The 17525-nt window shown below is 39.9% G+C and overlaps 1 protein-coding gene across 1 annotated transcript in view; it reads right to left on the minus strand.

The window, feature by feature from the left end:
• Nucleotides 1-17206, minus strand: part of NOX3 (NADPH oxidase 3) — a 39767-nt gene extending 22561 nt beyond the window's left edge. The window contains exons 1-6 of the mRNA XM_058835660.1: nucleotides 17162-17206; nucleotides 16403-16498; nucleotides 16103-16213; nucleotides 14225-14309; nucleotides 4650-4795; nucleotides 1404-1585 (exon numbers count right to left, since the gene is read on the minus strand). Coding sequence (XP_058691643.1) covers nucleotides 1404-1585; nucleotides 4650-4795; nucleotides 14225-14309; nucleotides 16103-16213; nucleotides 16403-16498; nucleotides 17162-17206 — 665 coding nt within the window. The remainder of the gene's footprint in view (nucleotides 1-1403; nucleotides 1586-4649; nucleotides 4796-14224; nucleotides 14310-16102; nucleotides 16214-16402; nucleotides 16499-17161) is intronic.
• Nucleotides 17207-17525: the final 319 nt, after the last annotated feature.

The following is a 17525-nucleotide window of genomic DNA, read 5'->3' on the forward strand; positions in this document are numbered from 1 at the left end:
AATTCTATTATGGTCACAAGGACAGGCTGATAGGGTTTTTAGCAACCTGGTCTAGTTGGAGGTGTCCCTTCCCATGGGAGAGGGGTTGAAACTAGATGGTCATTAATGTTCTTTCCAACACAAACCGTGATTCTGTGGTTCTGTGAACACCAAATGACTGTCCTCAGATCTGAAAAGCTTAACTATGTTTTGCAGCCATGTGCACACAAGCTAGCCAGCAGGAAAGGATCTATGGAGCAAAGCTATCTTTGCTGTGGGCTCCTCACTGGACATAACTGAGGGCTACCTAGGGCTTAGGACTAGGTCTGGCTTGGTCCTGTGAATGGATCACTTGTTAGCTCTTGGAACAATGAGCTCCTGTCAATGTATTTCCACCCCAAACACTGGGCTATGCAGCCCAGGGATTGTACCATGGTGTGAGCCAAGTCCAGGGAGTGAGAAAGACCATGAGAATTATGTCAAAATTGTGCTCCCTGAATTAAAATGTAAATGTAAATTAACATCAATGCTATCACACAGAAATGGTAAAAGGAAGTAGAGGACAGCACACAAGGGAGAAGCAGATGATGCCAGTGAAGCTGGAAACAGAGGATGGAAATGTTTTCAACTCTAAGCACATTCCTGCTCTCACTCTTCATTGACAGGATTTATCAGTCACTGAGCTTCTCAAGGAAGGCCCCATGCATCTGCTGTCCCTCACTGTAAGAACCAGAATCCCCTACTGAGAGGACAGATCTTTCTTTTGTGCAGAGGAACAGAATGATAAACAGCAACCAGGCAGTTATCTCTGTCCATAAAAGCCCTCTGACTGGACTAGTCATAAGCCTGAGTTGTTTGTTACTATAGTTATTTAAACCTGGTTTGTAGTATGGTACCTAGCACTACTACACAGTATGTCTGTATGGTGAAGAAATTTGAGATTCTGATCCTTGCAGAGAAAGGTCAGAATCACTTTATATTTATGAAGACAGAGGAGAATGGCCACACAGATGCCTGCCATTGGGTAGATGATATGCTGCAAGCTTCTCAAGCTTTTACAGGGCATTCTCATGCAAAATGCCTTCCAAGAGCTATGAGTGTAAGGCTAAGTGTATAAGTGTATCCCTTTCTAATTTGAACCCACAAAGGTTTGATTCCTGATCTATAATGTCCCATTCCCAAGCATGGAAGTTCAATCATTGATAGAGTACAGGTTGTAAAATGGTAGAAGAGTGGCTGAATAAACTGAAGGATGCTTTCCTTCCTCAGAAAAGTGATGTATTTTAATTTCAGAATGTTTTTATTTAGTTATCTCACCAATGGTCCAGCAGTTTGTTAGTAGAAAAGCATGGCATTGTAGATTTGAATGGTGTTTCATCTCGAACTGTGTACATATATCCTGTAGAGTTTACACAAATACTTACCCCATACCATGGATTATTAAACCAGCGAAGAAAACCACAAAGAGGTGATGGGTGTACCAGAAAACCTCATAGCACGACCTTCTGATGAGCTCAGTGGATGAAGTCATGATCAGAATTAAAGCCACAGTTATCATAACTCCAGTTATTCCAGCTATTGTGGTTAGTACTTGTCCTGTTGTGTTCTAGAATAAGAAAACAGTAGTAGTAGTAGTAGTTGTTGTTGTTATAACTGTTATTTTTATTACTATTTATGTTACTTCTATTATTGTTACTGTGGCTGCTATTACAGGTGAAGCCAAAATCTTCAGCATAGGAACAAAACCAGAACAAGACATGGAGGTAAGGAAATCCTCCATTTTGCCACAGAACAGCATTGAAAGACATCCCTCTGCTCCTTTTCTACTCAGGCTTATTACAAACAGATATTTAAATATTTTCTGCCACTTGTTTCAGGAATTGAAAGGAGGAAATTAGACAGTCTCATTCATATGTGTATCAATTTTGCTTGCTTACACACTTAATGAAAATGTGTCATAAGTAAAGAAAAATTATTAGAGAAACGAGAAGATTAAACCTAGAAGTCTAATAAAGAAAACAGCACTAGAAACCAGTTTATTGATGTGAGGGTGATAAAGTGTGGTGCTAAGACACCTGCAACTGTAAAGATGTGGAACTATTTTGTGCTTACTTTACTTCACTTCAAAGTTTGTGGGGCTGTAGCAGCCCTGGAATGGTACACAAAGCTGGCATACTCTCATTTACCTAAAAAACATTTCTTGTTTACCTGTTCCTTACATTTATCTGGAGATGCACAGCATAAGGGTTTATTTTTTAAATACATATTTATGTTAACATTTTTATACTTGTCAATGATGAAACATTAATATGCTGGGCTGGAAGATGTTCCTTCTTGTTCATGACTCACAGATGTCAGCACAGGTCTGGTGTATCTATCTGAACCCACCAAAATAAACTGAAGTGAGAGTGAAGATGTATTTTGAACACAACTGTCAGATGTTGGTTACACTTATAAAGCACAAATCGTGAAGAATGACAGTAAAAATCTCACACACAAGATGAGAATCAAGCTAAATATGCCATCAGAGTGTAAATGAAGTCCCCATTTAGCCTACAAAGCATGTATGTCTGTTTTTCCAGTGGTGATGCACAGGAATGAAGGAGCATAGCATATCTCCTGGATCCTGATTTGGTTATACAAGTTAATACACTAGGAAAAAAAAACCCCTACCCTCTATTGTACTTGTAAAGTGCACTCATTTGATATGGAAATCCTAGAGGTGATAAAATTCCACAATGCCCTTTTTACAGTCGCTTTTTACAGTAAACTCATTCTTTCAAATACTCACACTTGACAGCACACAGTACATTTTCAAATTGGTACCTGTGAAGAGTGTGTTCAGATCCTATTACATATTAACAGGATTGATCTAGGTGATATTTTGAACATTTCCACTACAGTGGCTAGTTTGGATGTTGAGATGAAAAAAGGCAAAATGTCAAAGACACTTAGTACATTGCTTCAATGGCAGTAGGGTGAAAATGAAAAGAATGCCGGAATTGTTGATCTCAGAACTTTCTTCTCTGAAGTTAGAAACAATCTTTTGTTTGCTTCTCTTCATAATTTATTACTTCTGAGTTTAGGTACTGAGACATAAGTGAGTGATAAAAGAAATATAAATATTAGAGGTTAGATTAAAACCTAGGCTGTAAATTGAAAGGTGATTGTGGAGTGTATTGTTGTGAGAAAGCTGAGAAAGAATCTCAAAATATTCTAACCTTCCTCCTCAAGGGTATTTAGGATCTTAATGCTAATTAGAGGCCCACCTCACAATTATATCAGTATGGGAATGCTTAGTGGAGAAAAAAAATGCTTACTGAAAGATAGTAAGCTCCTGTCCATATCTGGGAGCTTTGTTCTGCTCCTGCAGAGCACCTCACAGACATGAACGTGGTCTTTAGGTGTACTGAAAGACTGGGAAGCTTGGCTTGCTGTCCTGTTCTGATAAACCTGACTGCTTTGTCAATGACAATGTGAAGACTTGCATTCATAGCACTGACAACATCAATTTACTTGATTTTCTTCAAATTTGAAATTGTTTATTTGTTTATTTTGAAAGACAAAAACGCTGTGCTATCTAAACTGGAAAGGAACTAAGGAAAAGCAGGACAAGCCTCTCAGCTTAAAAGCTCTGTTGAATCCTATCAGTGGCTGTCCAGCCATCTTCTCACTTGGTTTCTTGTTTCAGTGCAGGGCATCACTGTTCCAAAGAGCACCAACCCATGGTGTTCAGGCAGTCCTTATTTCATGCTGACTGTGTGGGCATTTTCTAAAGAGCAGAACAACATGCATGGGAGTCTCACCAGGGCCATTTCAACCCTGGAATACGTAACTACGAAGCAGGATACACAAGGAAACTTATAGCATAAATGTGATGTGTGCTATAATGGAATTTGTGTGTTATAATGGAATATGGGAAAAAAAAGCTGATTTTCCATGGTTTACATTCAACACAAAGAAAAACATGCTCAGCTTTTATTTATGTTATGAATATGATAAGGGAGAGCTTATGATGCTGTTGTGGGTTATCCAAGAGAGTGAGGCACTGCCACTTTTTTGCAATTTATGGGAACATTTATGGGTTGAGGATCCTGTAGCTCTGCAAGGCTCTGAAGAGCACACAGCAGCTCTAGCTTCCCCCTGCGCTGCTTCCTGTGTGCAGCAGCCCTCTGGGTAGTTTTGAAGGTGCTCTTGCCTGAGCAGCCACACTCCACATATAACAAGGCAGAATCAGCCCCCAGATTGGGAAGGTGCTGCACCACCGTGGGGAGAGACAAACAGCAAATGTGAAAGAAATATTGTGAAATGCTACTGCTGTTTGGTTATTTTTCTTTCTGAAAATAAGTTGTTCCATGTATTGATAGTTTAGTTTTGGGGTTTTTAAAAATTCTTTGCAGGTTTATTTAATTGCCTACTCTTCACAACACTCCTTATCCTCCCCCCACCAGCTGTCTCCTGACAAACTAATTAAAATACTATAGACATTTCTTTGAGCTTAGTAACCTGAAAATTGCAGCTCTGAGTAAGTGTTTTCAGCTGAAATTGAGGTTAACCTTTGGCAGCACCTTCTCGCTCTGGTTAAAAGGCTTTGAAATACAGTTTTACTGACAATAGAATCCACAGAGGAAAACTTTTTAGATGAGGAAACCTAAAAAGTGACACCTTACTGTTTCATAGGTCCTGATCGGGTTCAAGTAGCTTTCATTTGGGCTCTTGCCAAGACCAGAAAGTTTATTCCGTAATTCCCCAGCTTCTTTTGACTGGCTGGAATGATACCGCTCAATGTTGATGGAGTGGGCAACAATATGGATGGCTGCAGGAGAGAAAGAGTGGTGTGAAATTACAGGCACGCTTGTATGTGCCCACAGTGCCAGAAGGAACTTCATTATGCACACTGTGAACTATTTGAAAAGCTCGGGCATAAATTGAGAGTTTTGCATGGATTAAGCTGACAGTAAAAAGAGAATTTTATCAACTGCATGTCTAATATGAAGAGACTGCTTCACAGTGGAGAGGATAGGAACAGCTTCAGGGTCACCTCCCAGGTTTACAGTCAAGTGCCCTGCAGTCTCCAACGTCATTAAAGGAGGACCTCTTGAGAACTGATGTAAAAGTGTACACCTCTGACTTTAAATTGTTCAAAATTAGGTAAACTATTAAAATTCACATTTTTAATTAATATACTAGGATGTGCCACGCCCTTGCTACACAGGACACTGAGCTGACTGCTTTAGGCATGGACCAGTTTGCAACTTGCGCTAGAAATGCTTTCAAAATCTGTCCCCTAATAACAAGTGTCAGTAGCATTATTTTATGCAGGTGGAGCCTAAGGAAGCCAGAGGAACTATGATTTAAGGGGAGAAGAGCAAATTGCAGGTTAGATCTGATTTGTCGTGAGTATCATATATCACCTCTACTTCTGGCCTGCTCCCAAAAGGTGTTTGAAATGGTCAGTTTAGAAAAGTGCCTTAGATTGAAGTAAAAACTCCCCTGTAATTATTTTCTTGTGGGGAAAGAGTATAATTTCAAGAGTGGAAAAGGAAGGACTTTGTTTTATTATTGGCTAACATAGATAAAATTGTAATCAAGCTAGGTGCACAGTTTCATTTTTCAATATGAGAGATTCTAAAATCCATTACATGGAAGTTGTAATTAATGCAAGATATTAAATGCCAAAGGATGAAAAAATGACAATGAAAGATAATTATATGTTTACAGCACAGTTATTTCAAGTTTTTATAATTAGCTTCCTGTTAGCATCTCTCCTTCAGTGGTTATCTGTTTCTGTCCCTGACCATTTAAAAAACCTTTCTAAAAGGCATTGTTTGTCGTAAACCAAATATGATCTTCTTCCCTGAACAATAGTCTCAAAAAAAATTTTTTTAACTCTCCTCTCCTCTCCTCTCCTCTCCTCTCCTCTCCTCTCCTCTCCTCTCCTCTCCTCTCCTCTCCTCTCCTCTCCTCTCCTCTCCTCTCCTCTCCTCTCCTCTCCTCTCCTCTCCTCTCCTCTCCTCTCCTCTCCTCTCCTCTCCTCTCCTCTCCTCTCCTCTCCTCTCCTCTCCGAACCTCTCCGAACCTCTCCGAACCTCTCCGAACCTCTCCGAACCTCTCCGAACCTCTCCTCTCCGAACCTCTCCTCTCCGAACCTCTCCTCTCCGAACCTCTCCTCTCCGAACCTCTCCTCTCCGAACCTCTCCTCTCCTCTCCGAACCTCTCCTCTCCTCTCCGAACCTCTCCTCTCCTCTCCGAACCTCTCCTCTCCTCTCCTCTCCTCTCCTCTCCTCTCCTCTCCTCTCCTCTCCTCTCCTCTCCTCTCCTCTCCTCTCCTCTCCTCTCCTCTCCTCTCCTCTCCTCTCCTCTCCTCTCCTCTCCTCTCCTCTCCTCTCCTCTCCTCTCCTCTCCTCTCCTCTCCTCTCCTCTCCTCTCCTCTCCTCTCCTCTCCTCTCCTCTCCTCTCCTCTCCTCTCCTCTCCTCTCCTCTCCTCTCCTCTCCTCTCCTCTCCTCTCCTCTCCTCTCCTCTCCTCTCCTCTCCTCTCCTCTCCTCTCCTCTCCTCTCCTCTCCTCTCCTCTCCTCTCCTCTCCTCTCCTCTCCTCTCCTCTCCTCTCCTCTCCTCTCCTCTCCTCTCCTCTCCTCTCCTCTCCTCTCCTCTCCTCTCCTCTCCGAACCTCTCCTCTCCTCTCCTCTCCTAACCTCTCCTCTCCGAACCTCTCCTCTCCGAACCTCTCCTCTCCTCTCCGAACCTCTCCTCTCCGAACCTCTCCGAACCTCTCCGAACCTCTCCGAACCTCTCCTCTCCGAACCTCTCCGAACCTCTCCGAACCTCTCCTCTCCGAACCTCTCCGAACCTCTCCGAACCTCTCCTCTCCGAACCTCTCCGAACCTCTCCTCTCCGAATCCCCTCCCCTCCCCTCGAGTCTCCTCGAGTCTCCTCCCCTCCCCTCTCTTGCCTTTTTCTCCCCTTTTTTTTAAATTGTGACTATGTAGATGAAAGTAATGTCTTACTATACTAGTCATTGTTTAATCATAGATGCAAACACAGGATTAAATGCATAAGGACCTTGGTATTGCTGGTCTTTTGTGTGCCTACCCCCTTAGTGGGCTCCCTCACCCCACATGCTGGAGTCCAGCTCCTCTTCAGCTCCTGGGGACAGCTGCGTCCATGGGAACAAGTGTTAAAGTAGGATGCTGGCCAGGGACATAGTTAAAGCCAGTGCAAGAAGGTGAAACATTCCCCCCAACAGCAAGTTATCCCTTGTGTCCAAGCTGGAGTGAGGCTATTTTCACTCACTTCTGAGGTGATCCTTCTAGATCAGTAGATGTGCTGTGGTTGGTTGATTGTTCATTCAAAATGTAATGTTAACTTAGGGACTCCCCCCGCCACTCCTTGACACCTGCTTCACTTCATTGCCTCATGCTTAGATATTCACTGGGAGATGAAAGATATATTTTTAAATCCTTTTTACACTAAATTTAAAGTAAGGCTTTAAACCAAATCACGTGTGCTAGTCACTGGGTTGACTGGTTATTCTCTTTTGAGCTGTCTCCTGATGAAGCCCTTAAAAATAACCCAATATTTATTGACATAGGCATCCCAAGTGAATATCCTGAGCACCCAAACTGCAAAATCAACCTCCCATTTCTCCTGAATCTTTGGCCCAGCAAATAAATTATTTATACAAGCTGGAATAGCTTCAGCAGGATGGAAACTGAATCCAAATGGGTATGAACTGCAGAGAGATAAAATGAGCCTGGAAATTAGAAGACAGATTCAAGCCATCAAAGGAATGAGACTCTAAAATAACCTTTCTGTAAAGGGGGTAATGGGATCAAGCAATCTAAGCAGCTTTCAGCCGAAGGTTGGTCATTTTGTGAAACGGTGTACATGACGTGATTGTGAGCATCAGAGGGTACTGATGGTACAGTGGCCTTGCACGTCCTGCACGTGTTGTTGTGGGTTAGGTGCTGCATGTGAAACAACTTTGCCAGCATCAGGTGAGAGATGCTTCCTGGAGCCTGTGCATGACAGTGTGCTCCCAGCAGCCCGGCAGTGCTGGGACACTGGAAGTGAGGTGACACCGGACCACAAGCAGTGAATGAGACGTGTGGATTTAGACTGTCAAAACCCAAGAGCCCAAGAAGCTCTGAGCTGCATGGTTTATGTGGCAGCTGTGTGGGGGCTGTGGCAATCTGTTCCCCAGTGCACAACTGATGTATAAGCAGTATATAAACACTGTTTATGTATTTAAGTGTAACAGCACATTTAAGTGCTGAGTGGGAAGGGGGAAATGTTCCTACAAGGGGCTTCTTTCAGAACAGATGTGTTGGTCTGGTAAGGATGTCATCTGATCCAGCTGGAATGGAACCAAGTCACTTCTTGATGAGGACCTGATTTTTTTGACATCTGAAAGAGCTCGCTCATAGCACAGGAGTGTGGGGTAACAGATTGCCATCTTTGGTAAGTCGTGGAGTTACATGCTGCACATTGCTTGGTATGGGCTAAGGGAAGGAGGAAAGAGGAAAGAAAACTTTCAAAGGATGGAAAACCCTGACAATGAGACTCTAAGTGGACTTCTAGTAAGCAGTTTTATTTTGGCACCTAGTAGTGATTACTGTGATGTGGGCCTCTTGCCCTCTATACCTACAGGATGCTTTTTATAACTCTGGTATGATAGTCCCCATAGCCTAGGGACCAAGAGAGTTTCACTCAGTTAGGATCCATAGTGCTGTTTTACCAGAGCTTGCTTGCAGTCTGTCAGCTGCAGGTTTTGGATATCTTTACTCATTTAGAATTGTGACATTGACTAATTGTGGAGGTTTGAATCTATGTTCATAGCAAAAAACACTTTCTCCCTTTCACCCTCAAAACAATAGATTTGTTTAAAGTAGTACTGCAGACTATAAAATAGTCACACAAAAAGAAGACATTTCTGCTGTTTAGAAACCTATAAAATCTTATGCTTTCCCTTAAGTACAGGATTCTACATGATTTGCACAAGTTCTAGTCATGGCAGCAGTGACAGGATATATGATGCTATCTGCTAAATGCTGAGTGTTGAGAGTTAAATGAGGTGCTAGTTTTCTCCAACAGACAGAGGTCCACATTCCCTAACAGAGTATTTCTAGTCTTGGACAGAAAAAAAATGGGTTGCATGAATATAGTTTTCCAAGAAGGTCTTGAGACTATAGTTGATGAGGAGTACTCATATTGCAACTTTCCCCTGTAAGAAGAGCTCCACTTCTGACAACCTAGCCTAGTAAAATTTTTCTGCAGGCTATTAGGGGACACTGACTTTTCCATTTGCACATTGCTCTGCTCCCCTGCGTTTCTGTCAATGGAAACATCATCGTACCTTCTTCTTTGAGATCTACCACACCTTCCCTTCTGGGTGACATTCTCTCCAGCTGTCATCTGACAGGTAGAGGATATTACAAGTGTAGAAGACTTCCAGAATGAACAGGAGGGTAGCTGTTGTTTTTCTTTTCTGCTAGATATGCTGTGGTAGTTGTTAATGTACAGAGCATAATGACACATTGAAAAACATTACATTCAAACTAACGTTGTACTGAATATGTTGGTTTACCTGAGTCTCCCATGATCTTCTCTATTGCCTGTTATTAGATTAATACTTCTGAGGCCTAATTCCATTTTCAGTGTGGTTCATTTAATGTATAATAGTTGTAGCAGAATAAAAAGTCTGGCTGAACACATTGCCATTAACTAAAATATTTTATAGCCCTAAACTGCATTTTCTGAAGGCCTTTGCATCTGCAGTGCATAGAATTTACTAAGCAATTCCAAAATTAATATGCAAATTTCTGAAATCTCAGCTTACTACAGTTGGTAGTTCTTTCCTCTGCACCACTTATCTAAGTTAACCACAAGGGCAAAGTTTAAGGAACTATGTCTCAGAATTTTTGGTTCAATTTTTTCCTCATTCTGCATGTGCAGAAATAACATATGGAATAAATCACCCAATCTTAAACAAAGTTCTTTTTATAACAGTTCATGAAGACTGAAGGATTTTTGTTGTTTTTAATGACATCTGGAACCTCTGAAGCACTTAACATACATTAATTTGTATTTGACCCTAAGATGTTCTATCTAGTCCACCTCTGAGATCAAATAAAAGGCTTTATTGGGAGGAGAGAGGGAGGAAAAGGATTGCTATTAGATCATGGTGTTTACTGTACATATCCTAAAATACAAAGAGATATAATTAAATTATCTTGAAAGTATGGTCAATTTAGCTACTCTTATTCAGCCAATTGTGCCTTCAGTGAAGCATGCACAGCTCTCATTGAACTAAACAGAAATTTCATGTGTTTATCTGAGGACAAGATTTCACTTTTTCTGCATGCCTGTACAGGATAATAATCAAATTGGAGTTTGCTGCTAGCAGTTAAACATTTTGATTAACCAGCCAATAATAATAAAGCCAAAGGGTCAAATCCTGGCCTTTCAGCCCACAACAAATAGAACAACTTTGCAGGCAGATAACCCAGCCATGGAGAATTCTGCCCCGACCAAGGCTGGGATTCTTTTTTCCACCCACTGTCTTGTGCCATTCCTAGTTATTCAGAACCCCTAATTCAACTTCATGATGTCTTGTGGACTAAAAAGGCACAGGTTGTGTAAGAATTAAAATAGTGACCATATATATGGTTGCATTGTATTTTGTTTTTAAGAATGGTTATAAACATCAAAGAAGAACATGACTTGGACCATTTTTATCTTAGCTGGAAGCCCATGATCTTCAATTTAAAATTGTTTCCTTCCTAGTACTTGCTCTAAGTCTGGATTTAAACAATCTGACTGAAAAAAACAAAAAAAACATTTAATGGAAGTGTGATTTTCTGTGATTTTTGGAAGTAGAAAACTGAGGTATCAGCTAAACTTATTTTGAAGATAAGCATCTGCTTCCCTGAAAATTTAATCGCTTACACAAAATTGTGACTCAGGTCACCAAAGCCACTCACATAGTTTACCAAAAAGTGGTTGAAAATGGAAAGGTTTCCTAGTATTTTTAGCTATAGATTTTTCAGTGCTTGTCAGAAGCCAAGCACACCTGGCATCACCATACTTCCTTCTGCACTTTGCATGTTTTTAAAGAAGAACATATTGCTGGGATTTTTAAGAAGCAGGAATCACCATTTCAAGCAGCCTAACTCCAAACAACCTTGCTGTTCTTTCCCTAGTTTCCCTTAATTGCTTAAACTTTATTAATATCATAATTCAAAGATTGATGGAGCAAAATATCCATATGACCTTTCTGCAAACACCAAAACAATTCAAGTAGTTTCATCTTTAAGATAAGCCAAGCATATTAAAATAAAAATAAAAAAAATCCCCCCAACACTCCCCACTTCAGAAAATGTATGAATGTGCTTTCTTGAGAGGGTAAAACCAGTAAAGTAAGAAGCAGGTTTTGTAGAAAATATTATTGCTATCTCTTGTAGTGTCTTTATGTTTCAGGCCACTGTGTCTCAACTAAATAGTCACTTTTCCATTACAAAGCCAAGAATTATTTGCACTGATCAAACTGAGGGTGCATGAAACTCTGATTTTATTTTAGCAGAGTTACGGGTCTATAAGGAAGATTTATTAGTGGCTGAATAACTCCCAGACAGCTCTTATCACAGACAGGCATGCAGAACGCAGGAAGCCAAACTAAGCAGAATTCCCTTTACTGAATTTTCAATGATGCCCTTGATTATAGATAGCATTGTTTACTCTCTCTCTTTCCTCCAACTTCCCTCTTCCACTAGTCTCTAATTATATCCCTTTATGACCTGACCAATTAAAGCCTGCTTTTGAATTTGTATTAGAGCTGATGAAAAATTAAAGGTACAGATGTACTTTTTCCAAGGCCAGGCACACTTCAGCTGAGCTAGCTGCCTGTTAGAAGCCAGACAATACTAATGTTCCACTGACTATTTTTAGCACACTATTAAATAAATATACTGGAATAACACCACCTGGCAAGCCAAGATGAATACATGTTACTTTAATAATAAAGGAGTTTACAATTTTATATTGTGAGGCTAAGCTTACTGATCTGATCTTCAAATTGGTTTAACTTCTTGCTGCCAGATTTAGTCTATTGATCATACAAGGGTGAGCATCCATTTAACTAACAATTACTAAATTGCAATAGACTAACAGGAGTTGACTGTGGTTTTGTGTAATAAAAGGCAATATAGGTAGTACTAGGATAAATAATGTGTCAGTTGAGAGGAAAATGGCATTTACACATCATTTTAGCACTGTTACATTTTATTAAAAAGGATTCAATGTACTTGTGGGTATCACTCTGAAATGTTGCTTTTCTGTCACAATGTGTTCTGTAGATTTTATTTTTCTATGAACTTTAAATTGAATTTCAGGCAATTGAGTTTCTGGCCATTCTTTACGCAAGTCTGACTATACAGTGATGTAGTGTTTTTCCAAATATGATAAATGCTTCTCACTTGACTGTTAAGGAAGCAGGAATTCATAGGTTGTCACGCTTTGTTTATTAGACTTCCCGGTGTTGTGTTTTCTTTCTCAAATATCAACTATTTTTCCATTTTGTATTTTAGAAAACAAAATCAACCAACCTAAATAACAACCCAAAAATGAACCCCTGATTTCTCCCTAAAGAGTGATTTAAATAAGAATTATATGATCATACTTTCAGTCATTTCACATTGGCTTGTGTGTCCTTTTCCTTGAAATTCATGAAACCATTAAAGTAATCACTCTTCTGATAGACTTGCACTTCACAGACTGTTGACATTAATGTATTAGCAAACATTTTAATATTAATGTAAAAACCAAAACCACAAAATATTTGACTGTGCAGTTTTGGTTTCTTTTTGGAACATGACTTATTATACACCAAGTAAAGTTGGTTAGTTTATATTCCTGGGTTGATTTATTAATTAAAGAAGCAATGTTGCACTCTGTAGGAGCCTGTTCTGTGGCAAAACTGAACTCTGATGAATGAGTGGACATGACAGATAAGTAATTCATCATAATACACTGTAAGATGAATGTTTGCATCCTGTAGCCCTCCCCTCTGAATTCGACATACAGGAGACAAACTTTAGCTATTGGTTCCTGTAGGCAATCCTGACTTTGCATTCTTGTCTCACTGCATGAGGACATTAACAGCCTATACATGCAAAAGCAGCTCCCTCACACAGGCTGGAAAAGATACTGGGACCAGAATCTGCTGTGACAGCCTGGGGGTAGAACAGTTACCCTGCAATGTCTCATGCTTGCAAATAGCCCTGATTAATTCCTCTGTCTCCTTCCCATTTTCTAAGAGATCTATCCATCTGTCTATCTATCTATCTATCTATCTATCTATCTATCTATCTATCTATCTATCTATCTATCTATCTATCTATCTATCTATCTATCTATCTAATCTATCTCAGATACCTCTCCATCTCTGTGTGCTCATGTCCTTCTTCACACTGGATTTTGTTCATTCCTCTCTGTACATCCCTTTTTCCTCAAGCTATCTCCTGTTCCCCTCAGGTCCTCTGAATTCCTACAAACTTCAGTCTTGTCCAGGTCCTTTTACTACTTAGAGTAGTAAAAGAACTTAGAGAACAGGAAAGTGCAGTGTCTTTTTCCCAGCCACGTGAACGAACAGCTCCGTAAGTCACTAGGACCAACAGAATAGATAAATTTTGATCTCAAGTTGCTGTTTTTCCTTCAAGGGAGCAGTTAGTTTCTGGATCAGTCACCTACTCCAAATAAATATCTAGAAATCCATTGTTTTTGAGACATCTGGCTCTCTCAAATTCAGATTAAATTTATTACCTGGTTGAAAAATTATTGAAGATGTATTGGTGGGCAGATGTGTGGTGTGACTCATAAGCATCATTTCCTTACAGAATCAGACAGAAATGCTACGTCATCTCCCCAGACATCCCCAGCGATTCAATGAAAGTTATTTGCACTAAATTTTAAGAGCACACAAGCTGGTCAGATTAACTAAGTGACAACTGGTGTTTACTATTCCAATTGAAAGTTTATTTCCTTAACAGTCAAACTCTTCTCAAGCAAAAAAGATTACAAATGGTTAATCAGATGGGACTCCTACACACATTTAAAGCCGCAGTCAACAAATGATTGCACTAAAATATCACATCTCAGAGCTGATGAGGATTACAGCATTAGGCAGAATCATTGTGAAATTCAAAACAGTTCCAAGGAAAAGAAGAAGAAATAAAACCAAAAAAGCTTACTTGCATTTAACGCTATTCCATAGGCAACCATCTTGTGAAATGTGATGTTTTTGTCAAGCTGTCTCCTCAGTGCTCCTCCACAGCACTTGGTGAAAAAGCAGAACTTGTTTTATATCATTCCTATTGGTGTTTACAACTCACATTTTGGAGAAGAGTTCAGTTCATTCGAAAATGGAATGCTGAAGGAATTCAGTGGAAGTTTTGCGTTAGTTTTAGGACTCAAGTAACTTTCCTGAGTGGCACTCCAGGATTTCTGAAGCTATTCATCCTATACAGGGGCTCAAAAAAGGGTTTGATAAAGCTCTGCTACACTTAACTGTGATTTGTGAGTGGTTTATCTGAGCTGACATTAACTCATTTGCTGGTATAGGGACACCAGGCTGGGCCACCACTGCTTTGTGAGTTTAGCACAGCAGAGCTGAAGCACTGGCAAAGCCAGCGTGCAATGAAAACATTTTCTCTGCTTTCAGGAAATGCACACCCCAGGAGGGTGAGGCTGTCTAGACCTCAGGTGGCTGCATGCTGATGTGTTACTGAGCTGTGCTGCCGTTATTGGAAGGGCTTGGCAGTGGTGTGCTCGCAGCCAGCTGGGTGCCCCTGCGCAGAGCCAGCCTGGGGCCGGGGGCTGGCTGAACTGAGCCAAAACTAACACGCTCTGCTGTGACCCAGACAGCACTCACCGACAGAATTCAGCCTCCGAGTGGTCATGTGGGTGTCTGGATTGCTCACACGACCTGGCATGGCACCATGCCAAAGATCCTGGCGTGTATCCATGTTGTTTGCCAGCTAATAAGTCTTCCAAAAATCTGGAGAACCATGGGGTGCGATGTCAATACACAGCACCTCCTTGGAGAGGCACTGGATCCAGCCTGGTGCTGGCCATGCTGGAGCAGTCTTGTTGCTCTGTAGCAAGCTCCTCGAGAGCAGAATATTGTCCAGAAGAACAAAATATCTATGAGAAGAGCTCCAGTTCTCTGAGTTCTTAACATCTAAGTGGGCATGCATATATTCTGTGCTAATTCACAAACTGATTCAGAAGGCCATGACACCTTTTCTATTTTTTTTTTTTTTTTGGTAAATGTTCAACTCCTGAACTCAAACAATTATATAAGTTGATTCCCAGCCTAAATAATGCTTAACATCTGAGCCTAACAATCACGGAAAGAAAAATGTCAGAACTGAAATAAGAACCAGCTTATTATAAAATAACTGTATCTTACTATTTCTAAATTCCTGTTTTTCCTGGAGTCATGAAGTGATCAGTAATTTTTTTTTTTTACTCAAAGATGTGGCATTGGGATTGCTCTGACTATAATAATTCAGTGCAAGTTGAAGTTATAGCTAATAGAGCTAAAGCCTTAAGTACTTCCTGTGCTGATTCCAAAGTTAATGTGAACGCCTCTGTTACAAAAGTGCATTTACCACAAATGAGGACCTGAATAGTAGCCACTCAGACAGAAGTGTTTAAACATGTTCATAACTATCCTTAGAACATTTTTATCTATCTGAACATTTTATTTCTCCAATTTTCACTTTGCAGCTACAGAGAATACACATGATGGATATGAATTTTCTCCATTTGGCCAAATGGCATTATTATGTCCTTTTTTTGTAGCTTCTCACTTTTCTCTTCATGACACCATGCTATGCAGCAGCTGCCAAAATCAGTGTTGCATTTAGAGCACTGTGTTAAACAAGTCATTTGTTTCTCTTCAGTCATGAATACTGACAATTTAAATGGTAATAACTAGGCAATAGTGTACAGGCTTCTCTATCAAAAATTAAAATTCCTTGGAAAATGTTTGATATGGATAATACTGCTGAAGTACAGAAATAAAAAAGGGAGGATAATATGGCTATTTGAGAAACGGTACTTACAATGCTTGCTCCTCTTAAGAATGAAATAAGGTTTCTACAGACTGGTAACAGGATTAGCATGCAGTTAAAATTAAGGCACGATGCAGAAGCTCTTGCCCAAGCCAGGGTTGACTGTACATAGAACAGCATAAAGAAATTAAATTACAAGCTTGGTATAGGAAGAGCAAAAGAAATAAAATACTATATTAATATGGGAAAATTATTGTTGAAGCATCAAAAGTTTTATGAAGGACGTAAATAAAATCAGACTACAAATGCATTCTTCTTGTGAAGCCCTTTAACAATCAAACTCATACTTACTCCCAGCATAATCCGTGTATAAATATAAGCATTGTCATCTTCATACCAGTGGAAGGTATCAATAAACAAATAGAAGTTCAGTCCCAGCCACACCAGCTACAAAGCAGAGAGGCTATGAATTAGTGATATTTACAGAATTTTTAAATGTATATAAAACTGGTTATGGTCATAGTTTTAAGAGAATCTGAGAGATGTTCCAAAATCAGTGTGCAATGCACTTCTTGATCACAGATGATAGAAATCAAAAATGCCTGCTGGAATGAGGCTGTATTTTGGCAAATTCATGTTTACAGTCCTATCTCCAGATCCCCAGTAAAGGATATAAATGATGTTTACTGAGTCATGGTAAACCCACTTTTAAGCACAGGCCTTAACCTGGTCTCTAAAAAGGAAATGAATGCTAAAATTAAAAAATCACAGAAACTGAGGGAATTAAGAGCTAAGGAAATTCCTTTCTCTGCTCCCCATACACAATTCACCAAATTGTTTGAAAATAAATCAGAATATAATTTCAATTAGAATTGCAAACCCCAGCTCCCTTTATCTGACGACTAAAGTACATTGACTTAAAAATAATTAAAAACACTAAGACTCTAAATTGTTTTTAAGACTAGTTATAAAAAGGCTGCTGAATATTTTATAGCGAGTTTTACATTAAGCTTGGGAGTATTACTGTAAGCAAACCATAAAATGTCTTTTAAACAAGCTTAAAATATTTATATATATCCAATTAGGTTTTTTAATGCTAAAAATACTCACTAATAACAGCACTGAGAGTTTTTCATTCAAAATCCAGCATGCCATCCTGAGTGTCTCTCCCTATGCTAGCAGCAGCTGACTCTTCCCTTTCAGTGTAACCTGAGTTCTCTGTCCATTCCTTGGGCTTTTCTACCAACTCCTTTTGTCTTTAGTTTTTAATAAGCACCTAGTGGGAGCATGAGTTCCCTCTAGGAATTTTCTAATTAAAGACTGCCTGACAAGAACAGATCACCTGAGTGACATGTCTCCTGATCTGTGTAAAAAAAATGCTGGTCATTGTCCAGTCCATTTTCTCTCCAGAGTTATTTCTCAGCAAACAAGACATGCTGTCATTAAAATGTCCTCTTGTACTAGCATGTATTTT

The sequence above is a fragment of the Poecile atricapillus genome, chromosome 3 (genome assembly GCF_030490865.1).
Source record: "Poecile atricapillus isolate bPoeAtr1 chromosome 3, bPoeAtr1.hap1, whole genome shotgun sequence".
Taxonomy (NCBI): domain Eukaryota; kingdom Metazoa; phylum Chordata; class Aves; order Passeriformes; family Paridae; genus Poecile; species Poecile atricapillus.